The 23,474-nt window shown below is 37.4% G+C and overlaps 1 protein-coding gene across 6 annotated transcripts in view; it reads left to right on the forward strand.

Moving 5' to 3' along the window:
• The window catches only part of CARF (calcium responsive transcription factor), a 52,785-nt gene that overhangs the window by 1,140 nt on the left and 28,171 nt on the right, over positions 1-23,474 (forward strand). For 4 of the 6 annotated variants that reach the window (XM_038422114.2, XM_043505608.1, XM_043505607.1 and 1 more), the window contains 6 exons: positions 4,858-4,979; positions 6,658-6,882; positions 10,187-10,307; positions 13,891-14,020; positions 15,880-15,964; positions 22,770-22,959. In XM_038422114.2, the coding sequence (XP_038278042.1) occupies positions 4,869-4,979; positions 6,658-6,882; positions 10,187-10,307; positions 13,891-14,020; positions 15,880-15,964; positions 22,770-22,959 (862 nt within the window). In that variant the 5' untranslated portion in view covers positions 4,858-4,868. Of the gene's footprint in view, positions 1-4,855; positions 4,980-5,800; positions 6,002-6,657; positions 6,883-10,186; positions 10,308-13,890; positions 14,021-15,879; positions 15,965-22,769; positions 22,960-23,474 lie in introns of those variants that run through there. The other 2 variants (XM_043505606.1, XM_043505609.1) reach the window with 2 other exon arrangements.

Here is a 23,474-nt window from a genome sequence, read left to right on the forward strand (position 1 = left end):
TATTTTGGAAAAAGGTTTTTTCGCTGGATACCTTGCATTTGTTTGATTCCTTTTGCATCTTGTTAACGGTTAGTTATGGCCTCGCTATAAGTCAGTAGCTGTGTCTGTCTATAATGTGTGATGGTCCTGTGGGTAAACTGATGGAGAAGGGAGGGTTGGCTTGATGTTTTAAATTAGTAAGGTTTATATGCTTTCTTCAGAAATACCTATTTAAAAAACTGACATGTTTTGCCAGTGTAATTGATGTAAATGTTTTTTTATTCTTTTATATCTGTAATTTGTACACCTAGTTAATGATTTCAGAAAGACACTAAGCAATGGCTTTTCCACAATTTTTTTAAAAGCCTACTGAATAATTACTATAGTTTATGGGAGTAACATGAAAGGTACTATATAAGCTGGTCAGCAGTTAGTCTTTCTTAGCTCCCTTCATGACAAAGATTAAGTAAATTTTTGTTATATGTTACAAATATATGTGTGGCCAATGAAACTCATTTTCACTGATAAGGCCATGACTATTGAATATGCTCAATTACTTTACTGTCACTTGTGCTTATTAGTAATGATTTAGTTGATGTAGAAATATCTCATAAAACACGCTTCTTTTGGAGGGGCATTTAATAGCATCGAGGCTGTGTGACTGTCTCAAACCGTTTCTTCTAATTCAGCACTATTTTCATGGAAAATTGGGGACAATATTGCTATTGATTCCTTGAGAATGACATAACTAGGGCCCTACCAAATTCATGGTCAATTTCATGATCATAGGATTCTAAAAAATCATAAATTTTCATGATTTCAGTTATTTAAATTTGAAATTTTATGGTGTTGTAATTGTAGGGGATCCTGACCCAAAAAGGAGTCGGGGGTGGGGGTGGAAGTTGCGATATTGCTACCCTTGCTTCTACGCTGCTGAGAGCAGCGACTACTGACCAGGAGCCCAGCTCTGAAGGTAGAGCTGCTACCTGCAGAGCTGGGCCTTTAATCAGTAACTGCCACTGTCCGGCCACCCAGCTCTGAAGGCAGCAGCAAGAATGGCATGGTATGGTATTGCCACTCCTACTTTTGCGCTGCTGCTGGCAGGGCACTGCTTTCAGAGCTGGGGCCTGGCCAACAGCTGCTGCTCTCCGGCTCCCCAGTTCTAAAGTCAGCACAGAAGTAAGGGTGGCAATGACCCCCCTAAAATAACGTAGTGACCCCCCCTGCAAGTCCCTTTTGGGTCTGGACCCCAAATTTGAGAAACACTGATCTCCCCCGTGAAATCTGTATAGTATACGGTAAAAACACACAAAAGACCAGATTTTAATGGCCTTGAATTTGATAGGGCCCTAGACATAACTAACTTCTTTAAAACTCTTTTTTTTTTTCCCATCATAAGATGGAAATAAGATCAGCAGCAAGGGTATTTATTCATCATAACTTTTCTTATTGATACCAGAAGGTATGAAATTGCACACATCAAATTTGGTTGTACCTTTGTTTGACTCCAAGGTTCAGATTTCAAGAAGTGTCTTTGTATTTTTCCTGATCCCCTTTTGTTTTTTCAGTGTATGCTTCTTGTGCAAAGCATGCTTATCTGCCAGAGCAGTGGACTAACCTGTCCCTTTTGCAACTTAGTATTCTTCTCTAGCTACAATACTGTAGTCATGAAAATAATTAGAAGTTCAGTTCTAAATCTTAGTGCTCCCATCTGCATTTAGGGACCACTTTCCCTGCCTTGAGTAGGAGGCCTCATAATAATAGATCTATGGAAAACAGGAGCAAGGCTTGGTAAGAGAACTTAGTCACTTCAATCTGGAGCTGCTACTCATTGGGAACCACTACTTGTTATGTCCAGGTTACTGTTTCTATTAATTGATACCTAAAAATGTCATAAATTTTTAAAATGTTGGAAAAAAGAAAATGCACAAAATAAATTATAAAATATTCTGCTTCAAAAAAATTAATAAACCCATCATAAAATTTTAGAAAATAGTGCTCTGACAACAGTAAGAGCTTTTTAAGTCCCTCTCTAGAGTTTGGTGTCCTACGCAAAATAAGTTTGCTGATCTCAAAGTAGTTGGCAAGAACATACATTACTACATTACATTACTAAAAGAACCACCGCTATAGGTGACCATAGTCTCATCAGAGTAATAAAGGACTGAATGGGCATTGTCTCTGTCTACCCTAGGCTTTTTTTCTTCTTCACTAACAATTCTCATCAAAGCTACAGTGGTTCAGCTCCACTGTCAACTGGGAGAACTAGCATACCACTGGATTCTAGGTGGTAGCTATTATTTTAAGTCTCATGTTATGTAACCTTTCTCAGAACAGGTATATATTTCTCTGTGTTTAACACCGTCAACACCTTGCCTGTGTTAGCACTTCCACTTGCCAGTGTTCGTATCTAGAGAACTGAAACAGTGATAGCAACCGTGGTAAATTTTAAAATTTCTTACTGTAGACATAGCCACTGGCTATAAACTATCCCTTACAAGGTGGAACTGAGGCCTATTGGCCGGGTACTGCAAGTGTTTGTGCAGTACTTATGACAGACTTGCAGAGAGCACTGCTTTCAATCCAGCAGTACAGAAACATTAAATTTATTCATACACACACAAAAAGGCCTATAGAGGAACCAATATGAATATAGAACTTCATTCTCAACATTCTATACAATTTATAATATAAAATGTTTCTATTAAAGAATCCAGATATATTTGATAGCTTTATTCCAGATTTGTAAATGTTGTATCAAAGGGAAAGGGAGTTATTTGGGTATAGAGGTTGACCCAGACAAAATCTTCAACATAAGTAAAAAGAAAAGGAGTACTTGTGGCACCTTAGAGACTAACAAATTTATTTGAGCATAAGCTTTCATGAGCTACAGCTCACTTGCATCCGATGAAGTGAGCTGTAGCTCACAAAAGCTTATGCTCAAATAAATTTGTTAGGCTCTAAGGTGCCACAAGTACTCCTTTTCTTTTTGTGAATACAGACTAACATGGCTGCTATTCATTCAACATAAGTGTAACTGAACTGTCTGATTTGAAGAACATAATAGCAACTATTATTTTGTAATCTATTATTAAATATTTATTTACTCCTAAACGAGATACTAAAATTACATCTGTGGAAAGCCATTTTGGAGACAGTACACTTAATTTTTCTCAAAAGGCTAAATTCTATTGCTTAGACTAAAACACATTATTTTACTATTTTTATTAGAGAGATTAATAATACATTTAATACTAATAAAATTCAATTTCCGATCAATTTTTTTCTGTTGCTCTTGACATCCTTGGTATCTGTGACTGAAACTTTCCATATTTGGTCTCAGCCCCAAAAGCGAAATTGATTTTGAAAGTTTAAGCTAACTGTGTTCAAATATTTTGGCAGTATGGGAGTGTTGAGGGGGAAAAAATGCTTTCCCTCTGCGATCTGGTTTAAACATGGCAGTTATTCAAAATTAGGAACCTGTCATTTTGTATAGTAATTGAGAATTTTAAAAAATCCAAGTTTGAAGAAAATAGGTTAAATAAATTTAAAGATATGTTTGAAGTTGGAATGTTGTTCAAATGCATTGGAAGAGTTTATCTCTGAAGGGTGATTCACTTAGCTCCAAAAGCCAAATAGGTCAGGCTTTCCTTTTCCATCCATCTCGTGTGGCTTAGCCAGACGAACTTGTGTGCTCCACAGGCTGAATGTTTCTGTTCAAATAATTTACCAGCTAACCTAATGGAACTTGGAAGCTCTGATGATGAAGGAAATAGAGGCTGAAAGGCAAAGCCAAATAGGTCCAGTTATAGCAATTTATCAGCTCCACTGGTAAAACTGATGGAATGTGTAAAACTTGTACAATATACAAGCTAAATAACTGTGGAGTATTTTTTCTTATTAAAAGAATATTATTCAAGGAAAAAACCTTAGGAAAAAATCAGGATACCAAAATTAAAATTTCTTCTACAAAGATAGCCCTGTTTTATGCCATGTATATTTCATGGTGTGTGATGCACTTTAACATAGGTAATGAATTAACTCACCAGGTGTTCTATTGATCATTGCATAAGATAAAAAGTGCTCAATCCAGGCAAAATTTAGGTCCTGCAGAAAGTGATAGATATCACTATTTTTTGTATGCTTGAATATTGTGGGAAACGGTGCTGCTGGAGGTGCCTTCTGTGGAATTAGAGGTACAACTGAAGTTCTAAGAGCCTCTGGCACATTTTCTGTTCATCCCATGGTCCTGGCCAAATTACAGTTTGGGTAACTTCAGTCTTCCTGCCTAAAAATGCCTCTGGTAAATTAGCAGAATAGATGTTTGCCTTCGTTCTGACACGGTTAAGTATTACTCTAAAATAGTTGTTGCATTTCACTCCAGAGTTAGCAGAATGTCAGAGATGGGTGAAGCAATTCTTGTGTGTTCATTGTAAAAAATCCATTAGTGAAAATTTTATAGAGTGCTTTCGTGATCCCTCCTGATGAAAGACATTAATTATATAAATGTATATGGTCACTTTTTGTATAAAACTACATATATGCACAAACAATAGATCAAAATCTGCCAATCTTACTAAAGCAAAACTTTTTGTAGTAAGGGCCTATCCATGATCCTGTAGAAATTAATTGACATTTTTCTTGAGTGAGAACTGAATAAAGATATGTCAGGTTTTGACACCTTATGAAGTAAGGGCTATATCACAGTCCTATGAAAGTCAATGGGAGGTTTGCCATTGACCTCAAATGGGATGAGGCTTTGCCTGAATTCATAAGATCTTCATTTAAAAAAATAAAAAATAAATGCAGTGACCTATAGGATAAAGTAAAAGTACATCCTGGATGGGAGGCTGAATTAAAGTACTGTGACTTTTCCAGGCTGCCCTGTAATGGAAGAAGATGGAGTTGACCATGACATCAGCATGGAAACATCTAATGACTTACTGGTAGTCAACTGTAATAGTACAGGAGAGTCAGAAACAGATGACCAAGTGTTTCAGGTGAGAGATTAGTTGAGACATCACTATGTTTGAAGCTGGTTTCTTTCCATCCTCTGTGAAGAGTCTACAACATAATAATAACCTGTTTACCCTGCACATCAATAAGCAATCTGTTTTTCTCTCATTATTTCAAAATGGCTTTACACAACATGTACTACTGCCTTTACTTTGATTTCTAATACAGATTAATTTGGAATGAGTGAATGTCTGGCGTGATTCTCATCAGTTTGCATTCTGATAGCAAAGCTAGAAAATCACATAAAAACACTGTCTTTCAATGGGTGTATTTGTATTAGGTTTTTTAATTTTAAAAATTATTGAAAGACTTTCCTTCACTGATTGAAATATCCATTGAAATGAGTGGGAGCTGTAGGTATTCAGCACTTATGAAAATCAGGCTGTATATATTTGTGCACATTTTGATGTAGGAGTCTACTTTTAGGTACTTAGATGTGAGACTTTTGGATGTAGTTATCTATTTCTAATCAAAATGTCTTTAATCCAGACAACATGCATATGTGTTTCTTAGTTAATTCTACAATTTGAAATAATTCTTTTGGCAATGTGATCCTGTATCATGGCATTCATTGCCCCAAGCCACAAATCTTTTGACTACTGAAAGTACAACAATGGGTACTAGATTTTTCATGTATGTGGCCAGTTTCTGACCTGCATATAGAACTTAAAAACATTTTTCCAGTTATTAGAATTCGTCATTAACAAACTTTCTGTTGTACTAGTGATTAGGACATAAAGGTTCAGAAAATAATGAATGTGTGATTACTGGAAAAAGTTAAGCAAATTCCACTCTTCTTTTTTAGGTGGTTCAGATTACATTAAAACACTCCATCATATGGGTTTCTTACAAGAGAGCTGTCTACTTTGGAATTCTTACACATTTTTTCCCTTCAGTCTAGTATTTCTGAGTGCACTCAGATTGCTAATAGTGCAGAAGCTTCCTAGCTTCAGCTGCTAGCTGCTAAACGAAAATGGAATGCATATAACTAGACCAAGTTTGACAGGTTTGGTGAGATCATAAATATAGATTTTAAGAGACATTTACATAGCCCATTGCTTCTTAGTCTTGCCATATGGAGCTTATGCATTGTATTGCTTTTTTGTACTGCCTCCATGCTTCATATTCTTATATTAAATTTGACAAAGATACTGAGTCAATTTCTATGTTGTGGTTCTATTCACAGCCAAAAATGAAAGTATTGATTTGAGACTCAAGTAATATATTTACAGCTCTTTAAGAAATTTGAACTAAAAATGGTTAGGGATTTTTAAAATTACTTTTGGAGATTATATTAGCTAATTTCCCTTCCCCCCCACCCCCGCTTTCCTTTTATACCTTTGCCCTCCTACTTGGTTTTAAGTCTTCTGGGTGGATCCAAGCATGTTATTTTGAAATGTAACTATTTTTGGAAGCAAGTCTTGGGTACAAGGAGTTTTGCTTCACCGTAGCAGAGGCAGAAAATAATATTTTCATCACGGAAAGCAGGAACAGAAAATAAAATCACTAGCCAATAGACACTTGAACACTTCGGGGGAGAGTTCCCTCTGAGAATGAAAAGTAGCAAGTAATCTATAAAATATATTTAAATTATTATTTAAAATAGAAGTAACAAGTTGATACTAAGATTAAAGTATATTTCACTGTTTTTCCCTGTAAAAGCATCTAACCTGCATGGATTCCAGGGATCCATCATTTGAACAGAATGACTCTCCAGCAGTGTTGCCTATCACAGTGCATGTTTCAGACAACTCATCTGTGTCATCGAATACACCAGTGCAGCTATCCCAGGCTCAACCTCTTTCCACAGAAGAGTTCCATCTGGTAGACCAGAATGGCCAGCCTCTATATGAACTACAGTCACTAGGGGATTCCAGTACACAGATGGTGAGTACATATAAAACCACACACCTGCTGAGCTCACAAAAGAGAAACAATGTTAAGGACAATTGTCCTGAAGTGGTTTAGAATTTCTGTATAAAAATGTTTCAGACTCTGGGAACAAGGTGATGCTTCTCAGAGTGGTCTATTTAGTTCTCAGTTGCCTCTGCTCAGGTCTCAGATCCTGAGCTAACCCATTACTGACTTAATTCATAAAAATCTAATGTGCTTCTAACATAGTCTATATAGAAGACCATCTCACAGTGGGAACAGTCCACAATGCTCCCATTCTTCTTTCTCCCCTTTACTGCTTACTTTTTCCTCCTCTTCTTTCTACTGCTATCCTATGACCCACTATTGCTGAATGTTGGGAATTATGAACAAACTCAGTAGATTATAAGCTTTGTAATGATCCTTTACAAGTGACTTTTTTTGCATGAAGCATATTCCACTTACATTATGTTCACATTCCAAGCATATTTTCATAAAGCATATGGAGTGCAACATCACACCCTCCTCCTGAACTTACAGCCAGAGACTTGGACACTGTCCATGGCGGAGGCAGTAAATATAAAATTCCTTTTTTTTGACAGGGCATTTGCTACTTGGTCTCTTTTCTTCTCCTCCTGAGCATCTTTCTATGCTTCAATCTTTTTGTCTTTTAAATCCAGTGCTTACTGGTATGCAGCCCTTTGTCTGCTTTTGCCTTCATGGCAGCCTTTTCCCGGGAAAATTGCACATCGATTTTCATTTGTCTTCCTTTGAGATCGTCACTCGATGAGCTGGGATACCACAGAGGAACAACCCTCCTGCCAGAACAGGCACCCCTCCACTCCTGGCTTGCTGAGTTAGACACTCCGGTCAGCTTCAGCACAGACCCAGAGGTTGGGCCACACCTCACAGCAGTTCACTGAAAGTGAGATCCACTCAGCTCAGGGGCTTCTTAGTTAACAGGGACTTTCCAGCACCCAGTGTTCAGCCTTCCTGGGCAATTTGCAACCTGTGCAGTTCTAGCTTCTTCTGATTTCACTCTTACTTATTTTGCTTGCTTTTTCTGTCCCTATTTCCCTTAGCTGAAATAAGCAAACAGAAAATAACAAACTGGTAACCACTTTGTCTGTTCTCCAGCCAGCTCACTTAAAACTCACTTAAAATCACTACCAGTGTCTCAAAGCGATCAGCTGTGCACAGATCCTGCTCAACTACGCCTCTGTTTGGTCACAGAGACCCCCTTGGGACTCTTACCTGATGTGCTGAAACTACCTCTGAGCCCATTTTCCACTGCCAGCTGGGACTCCAGAACCCTGCCTTGTTGAGCCAGACACGCTAGTCTGCTGCAACACAGACTCAGGTCTGGTCCACGCCCCCAAAGCTGCAGACTTTAATCAAAAACTGCTCAGCAAGTCACCTATCTCCAGCACTCCAACACCCCGCTCCCAATGGGATCCAGAACCCAAATAAATCCGTTTTACTCTGTATAAAGCTTATACAGGGTAAACTCATAAATTGTCCGCCCTCTATAACACTGATAGAGAGATGCACAGCTGCTTTCTCCCCCAGGTATTAGTCACTAACTCTGGGTTCAGTAATAAGCAAAAGTGATTTTATGAAATATTAAAAAGTAGGATTTAAGTGGTTCCAAGTAATAACGGACAGAATGAAGTAAGTTACCAAGCAAACTAAAATAAAACACGCAGGTCTAAGCCTAATATGTTAAGGAATAGATTAGAGATAAAATCTCACTCTCAGAGATGATCCAGTAAGCTTCTTTCACAGACTAGTCTCCTTTCTAGTCTGGGCCCAATCTTTTCCCCAGTACAGTCCTGTTCCAGCTCAGATGGTAGCTAGGGGATTTCTCATGACTGCAGCCCCCTTTGTTCTGTTCCACCCCCTTATATACCTTTGGCACAAGGCAGGAATCTTTTGTCTCTTTGGGTCCCCACCCGTCCTTCTAAATGGAAAAGCACCAGGTTTAAGATGGATTCCAGTAACAGGTGACATGGTCACATATCCTGTGAAACCCCAAGCCTTCATTCTTCCTGGCCTAACTCACAGGAAGGCTTGCAAGTAAACAGAGCCATCTACAGTCAATTGTCCTAGTTAATGGGAGCCATCAAGATTCTAAATCACCATTAACGGTCCACACTTTGCATAATAAAATAGGACTCCAAGTTATATTTCATATTTCTAGTATCAAATACAAGAATAATAAATTCATATAAATAGGATGAACACACTCAGTAGATTATAAGATTTGTAATTATAAGCTTCCTTACAATATAAGCTTCCTTACAAGAGACCTTTTGCATGAAGCATATTCCAGTTACATTATATTTCACAATTATTACCATATTTTCATAAAATCATATAGAGTGCAACGTCACATATGGCATCAGTGGTAAGTCAGCCAATGATATTCCTCCTCTTCCTTTCTCCCCTGATTAATTTGCATATAACAATGTCTCATAAGTCTTACATTTTCTCATTTTATAAAGTTAAAAAAAGAATCACTGGTCCGAAGTTTTTTGCTGGCATATACTGTACATCTACAGAAAATTACAATTAAAAAGACACCTCACTCATCCAAAGTGTGTGTGTGTGTGTGTGTTTGTTTTTAAAAAAGCCAGACACCAACCCAAAAAAAAGTTAGAAATAGAAGATGAATATTTATTAGGTAGGGCTTACCTTTTTCCACAGGCTAAACTGTTTATTACTTCAGAGAATATCTACAATAAAGAAAATAATTTGATTTGCCAGGTTTCCTGAAGAATGTCCTGAAACGTCTCTCATTCCATCTCTTCCATAATATGTCATATCAGTATACAGCAGTTTTATAAGACTATAGATTTGAGGAAATTGATATATTTTTTACTTATTATGCGTGACTATAACTTTAATTTAGAGAAACAGCAATGATTTTCTGTTTCAGATAGTGAATACGCTTCTTAAAAATCCTTTTCAATAGAGCTGGTAGCAGCGTTCAAAGTTTCAAACAATGCTGTTTGGATGTTGGCACAAAATCACAATTGCTTCTCTCTACTTTTAGCTTAATAAATGTTAAGTTTTTAAAGGTTTTGAGCAGTTAGAAATCATTGACACATATTTTAGAATGTTAAGTGGACTGTCTTCCATCATAAACCCTCAAATTTCTCAGACAGTAAAATCAAATTGCTCTGCAAATGTAAAACAGTTTCAAAGGTAGTTATTATTCTGGTAGTAACCAAAACATGCTAATGCCACTGAAAACCAGTTAACCAGATCATGCTATATAATTAGTATTACAAAGTATTTTTAATTCTTATTTTAATAGATGATTGTTGCCAGCCAGTCAGAACATGGACAGGTGCTACATGTAATTCCTTCGACCCAGCCAGGAATGGCACAAGTGATTATTCCTCAAGGACAACTTCTGGATGTCACCAGCACGCAGGGTGAGTTTTACCTATGGGACTTGAGGGTTGACTGTTCTTGTGGCCAAAAACGTATCAAATGATCCATCTTTATGAATTCTTTATTTACCCTTTCCTTCAATTAATATTGTAGATATAATAATAAATATTTGCATTTACAGCACTTTTCATCTGAAGATCACCATGCACTTTACAAACATTTAAGTTGGGACAAGATCCTTGTAAAATAAGTATTACATCATATGCCCATTTGAGATGTAGTAAGGGTAAATTCTGCCCTGATTTATATCCCATGCCATCTCATTAATTTCAGTGTGCTTTCGCAGAGTATTTACCAACAGAGAATAAGTGATTGCTCGGGTCAGTCAGTGGTAGAGCCAAAATAGATTCCATGTCTCTTTTACTTTCCTCAGGTACATTGTATGTCACCAAGTTTGCGTATTCCTGGCTATCTATGCAGTTAAGGGCTTCTGCTCTTTCTCTGAAGGAACAAGTATCTGTGGTCCACATATAAGGTCTGCTTCAAGGCCCACTTTAGTAAATGGAAAGCCTCCTTTAACTTCAGAGAGCTTTGGGTCAGTCCCATAATTCTAAAAAATCTGTGAAAAATCAATGAGGAACCCAAGACCTGGTAACAATAAAATACCTGGAGGCACCCTCAGCATAATTCCCACAAAAATAAGCGGATGAAGTTGCCAATAGTGAATAAATAGCTTTGGGGCATAATGACTTTTTTTAGTCAAGGTTTTGGAATATTATTTCCTGTGCATTTTCTTCTCTTGGCAGTACTATTTGAAGCAGATGTTTGCTGCCAATGAGTCTGTCTCGATAGCCCTGGATATGAAATTATCTGCATTTTACTAGTTTTATGTAATCTTATAATGAATAATATGGGGCTTTTCATCAGTAAATCTCAAAGCATTTCATAGAAACCCAGGGAGGGAGGGAGGTCAGTGCTATTATCCCCATTTCACAGAGGAGGAATGCAGAGCACTGAGAGCCAAATGACTTACCCAGTGTCTCACAGAAAATCTGTGGTGGAGCAGGAAATTGAACGCATATATCCAAGTGCCACACTGATACCTGAACCACTGGTTCAGCCTTCCTCTGTGCATGCAAATACTCAGAGAGCCTCCCATTCTAACTTTAACACTGTACATCAACAAATGTATCTGAATTTTTTGTTGAATAGGTAGCAGTCTATGTTCTTTAGCTAGGCTATGAGAACAGTACATATCAATTACAGAACATAGAATTGATTTTGACTTTTTTAAAAATAGTTGTACATTTGAAAAGTAACTTTCACTGGAGTCTCAACTTTCAAGAAACTTTCCTATGGCAGACCTTTTTTAAAAAAAATTTCACTAGCCTACCCCTCAACCATTATTTTAAAAACAAAGAAACCTTTAGAAGCTGGATTCCTTCCTGCTGTTAATAAAATCCTGAGTATCTTGGGGCTTGGTGCAGTGCTCTTTATTTTGTTTGTTTTTTTGCAACATAGTCTGCTGGAACAGCAGTACATAATTACATTTTGGGGGTTTTAAAAAATGCAATATTTTCTTTTAATTTTAAAAGGATTTTATGATGTTTCCAAATTGAGACTTTTGGGATGTTACACTTAAAAATGTGTAAAAAGAAAAGGAGTACTTGTGGCACCTTAGAGACTAACAAATTTATTAGAGCATAAGCTTTCGTGAGCTACAGCTCACTTCAAAATGTGTAATATCTACTTTAATACTTTCTAATGGGGAAAAAAGTATTAAAGTTTGTGCTGAGTCAGACAAATCTAACTGCTTGGTCTGTAAGCAGGTACTGCCGGTGGAAGTTGTTGTTCCATTGTTTAAATTCATAAAAGTAAGGTAACACATTTCAAAGCAGTAAATGATGCCAAAAGTGATGTTTATACATTATTTGCCTGATCCAATACCAGTGAAAACAATGGAAATTTAAAAAAAAAAATCTGCTCTGAAGCCACGTACACCGAGTACTTAGGGTAGTCTGAAAAAAAATTAGTGTTTTGCCATTGATTTCATGGAGCCAGGAGGATTTCAACCTTGATATATCAAGAATACATTTTAAGCACACATTAAGGTGCAATGAAACACACCATTGCAGGTACAAATAAGCTTGCTGTTTTTTTAAGAACAATTTAGGCACCTAATGGAATTTCAAAAATTTGATTGTTCTCTTGTAAGTTTAGCTGAACACGAGGCTTTGTCTGTTTGTCCCAAAATTCAGAGACAAGTTCTGCTGCTCAGAATTTCATTGAGATACTCATTAACAAACATTCACAGGCCTTTCTATGTGAATGATTTCTGTACCACATAACTTCTACCAACAGTTTTTCTTCATTCTCAGACAAACACTGATTTAATTACATTCACATTTTTTCTTCACATTTTCCTTTAACTGCGGACAAGTTGGAAGTGTCTCAATCTAGAAATATTTGCTGTGTGTGAGCAAACTGCTATTAGTAGCTCAAATGTAGGTCAAACGTTTATCCTAACTATTTACTGAACAGCCATTACATTTTTCAGTAAAGAAATATGGACTTGGATTATACTTCAAGAATTTGATTCTCACTATTGACACTGAGTCTCTCTGTGGTCTTGGACTATTACCTTTGCTGTTTCAATTTCCCTAGCTGTATAACATGAGTAGTAATAAAAACTTACTTCACTAGGGATGTAAGGATTAATTTGTGGTAATATGTTATTTTGAAGATTAAAAGGACTATATAGGTGATAAATATGATCCTGGGCATGGTTTGGGCAGCCGAGGGGCTTTGTCTCCATCAAACTGCAAGCCTCGGGCAGGTGCAAAATTTGCCCCTCCCCCATGTGAAGCCTTGTTGGCCCCAAAATATAGAAGTCAAACTATACCTATGGGTATGATCAGTTTCACATGCAAATACATCAATTAGGATTAGAGAGGCAAGGTGCGTGAGGTAATATCTTTTATTGGACCAACTTCTTTCGATGAAAGAGACACCAACAGAAGTTGGTCCAATAAAAAATATTACCTCACACATCTTGTCTTTCTAATATCACACAGCTACAACTGCAATGCATACATCAATTAGGATTAGTCATTTACTGTATGTTGAAGATGTTCTTCCATGTTTAGATGGAATAACCTGAGGCATGGGCCTACCCATTTGTTTGCTTCTGATTAGGTGCGAAATAGATTTTAGTGTCTTAAACCTCCCTTGTTGAAAACATTAAAGCAAATAGATGTGTAATTTGTAGCCAACAGGGTTAGACTTGCAACTATGATATAGATTTTTGAAAATGTAGGATAGATTAATTTACAAGTTGTTGTAATTATTTGTTGAATCATGTAGGGATTTATCTGCTATAGCGGAGTTACAAAGATGAAACAGTATAACATCAATGATATATTTGCATGCATATTCCTACATTTTATAAATCACTGTTCGATCATAATTTAATTTTTCTATAATCTGCTATCCACTGCATTCCTTTATTTCATGTGCAAAAAATGCTTTCTTTTCCAACAGATCACGATAACTCATAACTTGTCATTTCCCCGTTGTTTGTGCAGTTATTAAATCAGGAGGGTGGTTTGGTTTTTTCCCCCAAAGATGTTTCAGAAGAGAAACGCAGTGACGGGAACTTGCAGACAGTAGCAGTGGCTGCTATCGCAGACAGTACAAGCAGTTACATACTTCATTCCCAAGCATCTCTCACAGTGTCCAAAAAGACAACAAGCAGGTAGGTGAGAAGGTAAAGAGCCGTCAAATATCACTTTGCACCACAGACACATACAATTAGTCATATCATCAATTTCAGTTCATTTTTATAATTGTTATTACAAAATTGTTATAGAACTCTCCACAAGAGATTAGTCTGTAAATACTATTGAATGACATATTGTAGGCTGCAGTATATTAATGCAGGGAACAGCTGTAGCTGTGCCACAGCCAGGGGAAGAGGGGTAAAATATCTAAATTCCAGAGAGAGTGGGATGTATTCTGATTTCATCTTGGTGTACATTTAGAATAATTCCATTTAAATAATTGAAGATACTCCAGATTAATACTGGTGTAAATGAGATCTGAAAGTGACTCAGTGACTGAGCATAGGGATATTATCAAGCTGAGTAGAGTTTTTTTGTATTTGCACTGTGGGAGGAGGGCTGTTTATTAGGAATTGTAGGCCAAAGAGAAGAGCTGAATCTTAAAATGGAATTTGAAAGAACTCAGTCAGTTAGGCACAGAGAGGCTGTTGGTGTCAATGGGAAAGCCCTATTTCAGCTGATGTTCAGGGGGAACTTTGGGTTCTTTGGGCTTCTTCTAAGAACTCTGTGTAGAAATCTTTGCTAACAGAGTTTTCCTATGGGTGACCTTTGAAAAGTATATTAATGCAGCACAATTTTTCTTAAAATTAGAAATAAGCTACTTTCTCACTTATTTTTTTTATATCCTTTTGATTCCAATATGGCAATACACTATGTCTCTTGTGCTTTTAGTTGAGAATAAATTAGGATTCCTTTTCATATAATTAATTTTTATTTTAAAAAGAGAAAATCTCCACAAATTGTAATTTTGACTTTTTCTTTTGTGTGTGCCCTCTTTGGTGAGCCTGCCTACTTACGTTAGGATTTGGTGGGAAAGAAAACATGTTAGGTCATTATTATACCCTTGGCACTACAGCATGATGTTGTTTTGCAAACTGACTGTATTGAAGATGTCTCTAAAATGTAGTAAAATGTTTTGTGAATAGATGTTTGAATGTAAGTTTTTTGGAGATATTGAGAAGGAAAATAAATGTCCTGAAAGCCAAACATATATGTAGCTGGATTTTAGGGCTCTTTGTGTTGGCAGTAGGTAATTTACTTGGGTCTTGGAATGGTAGACAGATCCTGATGGTTTTAGGGAGTTAGATACAAAATGTGACCCTTTGGGTGGGGACCCCATGATGCTCACATGAAGCACTTTTTGATAGCTATTTTCAATAATTTAAGAATTGTTATATTTGAAAACAAGTAACATTTAACATGTATTTCATGTCAGTGTCGGCTCCAGAATTCTACCATGGACTTCCTTGTATACTGGAATCTTTAACAAACTCCACCAGTCTGTTTTAAGAGTGTTCTAGCTGTGATTTTTATCAGGAAGCTATCAGGCTTATATTTTAAGTATGTGCTTAAGAGCTTTGGGAGAGAACAAGGTGGGTTAGGTAATATCTTGTATTGAATCAGCTTCTGTTGCTGAAAGAAACAAGCTTTGGAACTATACAGAACTCTTCCTCTGGTCTCTTCTTAAGTGCTTTGCTGAATTAGATGACCCAACTAAATAGGAGAATCCAGAATCCAGAGAGTGCCGTTTTAAAATATGGCATTGTGTGAAGTTTTATAGTAATTGTGAGTCATGTTGAGAATGAATTTTTTCATAAGTTTCTAAAGATAATTGTCAGTTACAGATGTTGCCATATCTACAGTTTGGCAATAAAAGCTATCTGCAGTCATAATACAAGGATATTGACAAAGGGAATCATATATTGCCTTTTACTTTGGATTTGATGTCACTCTCTTGATCATCTGTCTATATGTTTGTTGCATTATTTTTCAGGATAGTGGAAGATCTTTTTCCTGTCCCTCTCCAGCCACTGCCCCCAAACACTCCTACGTGGGCCCGTCGTCTCAGGAACTGCGAGGTGGGCTGCAAACTATCCTAATTATACTCAGTTCATCTAGATGAAGAAACTTGCAGAATAAAAATTTTAGTTATGTAGATTATTTGCATTTTAAATTTCACAATGCAATTAAAAAAAAAAAAAGTCTACCACTTTTAAAAAGTGGAAGTGCTGTATAGCCATTCTTGGGTGTTGTGCAAACCTCAGTGGTTTGTACTAAGACAATGCTTCATTTGATTGCATTTAACAATCCATTGATTGTGGAATTTCTTTTTTGGGGCCCAAGCCTGCAACTGGGCCGGTAACTTTACTTTCATGAGTAGTCTTATAGGAGTTTAATTCAGTGGGATTACTATTGAGAGTAAATGTCCTTGCATAGTTGCAGGATCAGACCCTTAGTCTACGAGAGTAAAGGTACCATAATGTCAGCATTCCAAAGGGCATTTATATTTTAATAAAATCATACAACTTTACTTAAGTCTTCTGTCCCAGATACCACAATATGTACTTGTTTCTCTCATTCATCAAAGGATTTTTCTTATATTATCAATTATTTTTCTTTCTTGAAGTGAATATTTTTTCCTTTAGCTTTCCCATATGCAGCTAATTTTGTTATAGCAAAAATTCTTTAGCTTCATAAACCAGACTGGTCCCCTTCCTACCCTTAGTTATTTAAAAAAATCCATAAAATGATTTTATTTCCATTTATGTAGTGCAAGCATTGCACCATGAAAAATGCCAGAGAATTTACATAGTCGGTGTAAATTAAACTTTCCACCTAGCATGCCATTTGACCTAAACCAGGAATCTGCAGCTTTTAAATCTGAGAACTACATTTTCTTAAGTTGTCAAATGTCTGATTGCAGAAATGTCACCTTGTGGCTAAATGTGATGCTGCTGACACGTGTAGTCATCAGTTGATTTTAAATTCCTGAGCAATTTAAAATTCCTCTCTATGCACACCTGCAAATCTGTAAACTAATTAAAAAACGCAGATAAGACATTATTTATCACATGCAAGTGTTAATATAGTATTAAGCATATTGATATTCACACCCAAAAGTCAAGAAATTGGTAACATTAACTTTACCATACTGAACATTAATTTTTATTATTAATTTGACTGTTACAAATATATGCAGTATGTACAACATGGGTGAGTTAATCTTGGTATGAGATCCTTAACTTTGCAATATCCTAACATTTGAGGATAGGATTATTGGTCATACTTCATATTAAGGTTCCATTTATACATAGTTTATAACAGGTTAATAAATGATTAATTATTTTAAATAAATGGTTGTTAGAGTCCAACAGGTCAATACATTGCAGATAATCATCTCTAATCCCTTCTATTGTGCTTATAGACATCTATAACACATGCTGCTCATAACTGTAACATTTACATAACATCTGTTAATCATTTATTAAAATACTTTATTTTATATAAAACTTTATTTGAATATCAATGGGGGTTAGGTCCTTGACTCCCTTCATCCCCTTTAAAATTTCCACCTACTGTGTTTAAATTCATAACCTTAAGATCTGCATTCATATAGCATTTAATGTCCTAATATTGTAAGAAAAAGAAAAAAATACTGCTTCTGTTTAAAGTGGCAGTTCTACTCTTAATAGTGAGAATGTAAGATCTGCACTCTGCTGCTCCACAGAACTATTCAGAGACGCTTTGTTCCCTTTAGTAACAAAAAAAAAAAGTTTTATTGCTTTTTATTCTTGTTAGCACTGCAGAGCCAACACAGCTAAGCAGGAATGAGCTGAATTCCATTCCTTCTTGTGTATCATCAGCAGAATTGTTTTACTAAGTTCCAATCAGTTATACTGTGCAAGCCCACTGAAGGCAAATGGGTTGCATAGTTGTTACTGAGGGCATAATCTGGAGGCAGTGGGGTTTTCAGATGCAACTTAGCCGAGCTTGTCCTGGGGAATCTTTCGTTGTTGGTGATATGTTAGAAGGAAAGAACTCAAGCGAAGTTTGCCCGAATGGCAGTTAGAGAAACCCCTTCTTTACTTCTCAGCTGAGCTGAATACGCTTGAGACAATAAACATACTACCCCAGAATTCCACTTTTTCAGTCACTTTTCAGGACAAACTGAATGTTAACAATGTTAGTGCCTGCATGGGTGCCCTTGGAGAAAAGAGCACTTGGGGGCTTTACCTGTCGTGCTTGTGCTGGAGCTGGCTGCAGTACATAATTGTTGTTCCCTTGGGCACTAGGCTCAGGACCCAGTAGCATTCCGCAGCTCAAGAAGGTGAGGCAGTCGGTGCCTCAGCTCCTGTGCATGACTGTAGGACTGATGTCTATCTGGCAACAAGCACAGAGCAGCAAAAGCTGCACCTTTCCGAAATCAGCATTAAGGGCTGTTGCTGACCATGCTCCTCCTGTGCCTAGCTGAGCCATTCTCCCTACATCTGTTCTGTTCCGTCAACTTATCACACATCACTTATGCAAAACTACAAGCTTTGTCTATGTATTTAAATGGCCCAGGTGAGCTGTGGAGTTTACTTCATTGAGGTGAATTGGAGCAGACATTTTGATGTATCTTTTTTTTAAGTGAAGGATTATAATTTACAGTAAAGGATTTTTGATCACACTCTGAAGATTTTTGATGGGCTGAATTAACAAAGTGCCTTTTCAGCTGTGTGGCAGGTTGTTGAACAACTCACAGCATTCCTAGAAGCCAGATTTATTGGACAGTTGTGCAAACTTCTGTTGACTCACTTGGGGACCATAACTGGAGCTGTTAGGTTCACACTTCCTGTGGTTCCATTATTTCCTCTCGGAAAGATCACAGGGATTGATACAAGACAACTGATCATGCATCTGAAGGCTCCTTTTTGAGGAAAATACTCTGTTCTGTGTGTAAGTAAAGCGGCGGTGGGAGATTGACTTTATTAGGGCTACAGGGCCACCAACTTACAACATACAATTGTAGGCCTGTCTTACCTCACTAGGATGCCGTGGTTCCCTAATTGTCCTTGTACCTGGCAAACGTAGGGCCTTGAATGAGAGTAAGATGGGGTGCTGGTTATGGAAGCCTCTGGAAGGTCTGGTGGTGATGTATCTGCTCCCATTATTGAAGGCATGTTCCTGCCTATTGTAAAGGTGTGTAATCTGATGCTCTTCTGGATAACTTCATTGCACCTGGCTTCCCAGGTAGCATAGTTGACCCAAAAGACCAATGATTTATTATCTATGTTTGGCTAGGCAATTGCAAACTTTTACTGTAAAGTTACTGTATTTATCACTAGACATCCTTCTACTAACTAGTCTCATAGCTTTTTGACCGTCAGATTGGATTGCTGCCATGTGTTGTAGGTGGGGCTACTCTTGAAGGTGCAGAAACTTCAGCTGTTACAGAATACAGCTATTCACTTACATAGCAGACCTGGCTGCAGGAAGTATATGTTGCAGCAATTCTCTGCAGTCATGATGGACTTCAGTTCACTTCTACATGCAATTCAAGATGTTTAGTATGATCAGCAGAACCTTATATGGTCTGGGACCAGGCTACCTGAGACTTCCTCTTTCTGTGTGTAACATTGTGATGGTTTGAGCTCAACCTTGGATGTCTGAGCTGAGAAATCCCTAAGATTTGAATGTGGAGGAGGGCTGGAGGCAAGGAATCTCAAAGGAGGTCCTCTTTCTCTAGAAGTTGTTTTCCTCTCTGGTCTCTCAGAGCCCAAATCTGTTGACCAGCATGGTGCAGGGGATTGGGTTTGTTTTTTTTCAGGCATTTGCCCGATGATAGTGGTTGTGGGGCATATGTTTAATTGTATCAGCTTGTTCTGTATTTTATATTCTAGTGTAGACTAGAATGTTGACTGAGTGAAACATAGAAGACTAAATACAAGGTAATATTACAGTTTCAGAGCTAAGGAAAATAAACATACAAATGAAAGGCATTCCTTGCCACCATCAGGCAAATCAGCTCAGAGCAGGTTTTCATGACCTTCTGGTAAGAATGCATGAGCACCTTTACTGTTGTGATGGACGCATACCATTGTGGAAATATGAGTACAAAGTTAACTTGTGTTGATACGCCTAATCTACATTATAAGATTAAGAATAAATATAAGAAGGGGTGTATAGTAGATATCAGCCATCTTTTTAATATTTAAATTGTGTGTGAAACTTTTTCTTAACGTAGCCTGATCAAATAATAAATAAAGGCTAAAGTAACACTTTAAAAAAAGGGAGCCTTCCCCCCCCAAGATGTAATGCAATTAAATAAAGTAATTGGGGGACAAAGAGGAAATTACAGCAAGTACAAGCCTGCCACTTGTTAAATGATGATGATCTCAAAATCATAATCCATTGTGTAATTCTTCATCATTTTTTCTGGATCAGGTGTTTAGTGGAAGAAAGAATCCAAAATATAAATGTGTTTTTTTTTAATATGCAACCATTGTTTTCATTTCAGAGAATAGAGAGAATGTATTTTCTATGATGTATTTTATTCAAGAATGTTTTCTCCAGAGAGAACTGAATGTTGTCTCTTTGGTTTAATGCTCTCAAACCTGTGCTCTGAGTTAACAACCTGCGCAGAGCAGATTTTATTTATTTATTTATTTATTTTAATTTCTGGCAGATGCCAAAATCTCTTCTGTCCTTGCAGCTAGAAATAGCAATGAGCATTTTGCCTCCCCATGCTCTATGTTGTGCCTGGAGCTCCAATAGCTAAAGACCCAGTACATTTTCTGTACACACCAGCGTAGAAAGAAAAGGAGTACTGGTGGCACCTTAGAGACTAACAAATTTATTAGAGCATAAGCTTTCGTGAACTACAGCTCACTTCATCGGATGCATTTGGTGGAAAATGATGAATGAAGTGAGCTGTAGTTCACGAAAGCTTATGCTCTAATAAATTTGTTAGTCTCTAAGGTGCCACCAGTACTCCTTTTCTTTTTGCGAATACAGACTAACACGGCTGCTACTCTGAAACTAGCGTAGAGTAACTCCCTTAAAATTAATGTTAGTGTTGCAGAGAGAGAATTTTACCTAATGTTTCTGCCTGGGTCTTCAACCTCCTCAAGAACTCTCAGAACACTATTTTTAAAAACCTGGCTTTCCAAGGCTTTTGCTTTTATGCTCTTGAGAGTCAGTGATTTATCCATCTTCAGATCCAATTCAATTGCTTTGCTTCCCTGCTTCTCTGCTGTCGTTGTTGATTCAGTCCTTCCTATTCTTCACTCTATCAACTGCATTTTTTTTAAATTTTGTGTTTTTAATTCTAAAAATAATAAAAATTTGTAATAAAGACTGTTGTTCTCACTCTGCAAACGTGCACTCACGCCGAATCTTAGCGATATGTAAGTTGGGCCAGATTCAGTTATATTGTAAGTATGTGCAACTCCACTGAAGACAACAAAGTTGCATCTACTGTTGCTGGGGTTGAATTTGGCTCAAAAAAATGGAACCATTGACTTGCAAAGGAACCAAGTTGTTATTGTTTGAGAGGCCGGAAAAACATCAGGGGAATGAAGACGTCAAGTGAAACACTACTGTGTTTTGGTTTTTCTTAAGGTCCAGTAGCTCTCTTGCTGCTGCTGCTTATTCTGTCTCTGTCTCCATTATCAGTCACAAAATGTACTTCCATCAGTGGGTTTACTATGTACATTGGCCTTTTCAGCTTTCATTTTCAAAATCTATGGTATCATCTACTTTTCTAAAAGTCTGGTTACATCTTTCCACTCTGAATCATTTCTTTTATAAGGGTTTTAACGTGCTCACTTTCTGTGTGTGGCATCTAGCAAAGTATCTGCTACTATGTTTTTTCTAGCACATACATTTTCCAGCTCTGCAGCCCAAAGAGGCTGTATTTATTTTCAGGTTGCTCCAGAATGGTTTGCAGAGAACTTGTAGCATCTTGGAGGGAGGGATTGGGTGGGTGGTAGCTATGTGCTGTATGGCATTTGTTTTTCTGTTCTGTGGTTTTCTCATCTGTTTCCTGGTTGGTGGATTGGGGTAGAGATGAAGCCCATTGATGATCACCTTCAGAGTCTGGATGCTATGTGAGGTGCTGAGGTGTGAATTTGCCTGTTTTAAGTTAATACATTTAGCAGATAGCCAACAACAAAAGTCAAGTGGAGTCAGTGTGACGAACTTTTAGCACTGAGCCTGCAGAGGTCCATTGTAGTCAGCTGGAGATGTGATGCAAGATGGCATGCAAGTGACTGACAGTGACCTGTGTGTATGGAAGAAACTCTGCTTGAATTATTTGTTTCTCCTCTTAGATGTGACCAGCAGGTCACCAAAAATATTTTCTAAAATGCACTGACATTTAATAAGTATTTATTTTAGTAGAAAAGTCTGAAATTAAGGGAATGGTCCAGGGTAAAGGAACTCATTGGGTTCTGTCTTTTGGTACTAGAGAATAACCCCATTTATCTAAACACCAGTTAACGGAAGGTCAGTTACAACTCCTGACTGCATGCCTTGCTCCCTCACCTACCCAAAATGTATTTGTGTTTGGAAGTTTTGGATATCTCCAAAATGGGGTTTAGAAATGGGGTTATGCTGTAGATAATTGTGGTGTTATAATAATGGACCAAAGCTCAGACATTCAGAGTATTTTACTTGTGGTCTCAGATTGCTGACAAACACCTGTGCTATGAACTCAATGAAGGCTGGTCTTGTGTTAGACCCTATGGTAAATCTGGTTGTGATGCAACCAGTGCACAAAGCATTTCAGACAGTCTCCTCACCTGCCACCATGCCAGAGTCCCTGACTGCATTCGTTTTCTTGGATACCGACAGCAGTCAGATTGGTGAATAATCCTATTATTTCACCTCCTTTCCATGCAGAAAATTGGGGACTCGTACCGCGGCTATTGTGTGAGCGAGACAGAATTAGAGAGTGTTCTAACGCTACACAAGCAGCAAACACAAAGTGTGTGGGGGACGCGCCAGTCTCCAAGCCCAGCCAAACCCGCCACACGGTTGATGTGGAAATCTCAGTATGTCCCATATGATGGGATCCCTTTTATCAATGCAGGTAATTAACTTTTTTTTTTTTAATAATTATTTTCAAAGTTTCAAAATCACTAGTCAGCTGGACTAGACTAGCTGGACTAGACTGGAAAGAAGGATCATCATGAAGCTATACCTTAGTATTCTGGCAGAATGTTACTAGGTATTGGTAAAATCAAGGCACAAACTTGGGAAAGGATGGCTTAGTGGTCTAAGCCCAAGTTTGAAATATCTAGATTCCCTGGAACACAGGTTCATGTTCCAATGTCAGTGATTCAAGCTCTTCATCCTTTAGAGTTAGGTTAATTAAGCATCTTTTGAATGAGGCCTTAGAGATGAGGGTCCTATCTGCTCCGCACGGACATTCAAGTTTTCATGAGGGTGGTAAGAGATTGATCCATCAACATTACTAAGGTTTCTGGGGATCCTGCTGAAAACCTTGGTCATTAGGAACCTATAAGGTATTTAAAATCACTCTAAAAAAAACATTCAAAAAGCTTAACCAGAGAGATGAATCTTCTAAATAAATGTGTAGACTTT

This window comes from Dermochelys coriacea, chromosome 11 (assembly GCF_009764565.3).
Source record: "Dermochelys coriacea isolate rDerCor1 chromosome 11, rDerCor1.pri.v4, whole genome shotgun sequence".
In the NCBI taxonomy this organism is placed as follows: Eukaryota; Metazoa; Chordata; order Testudines; family Dermochelyidae; genus Dermochelys; species Dermochelys coriacea.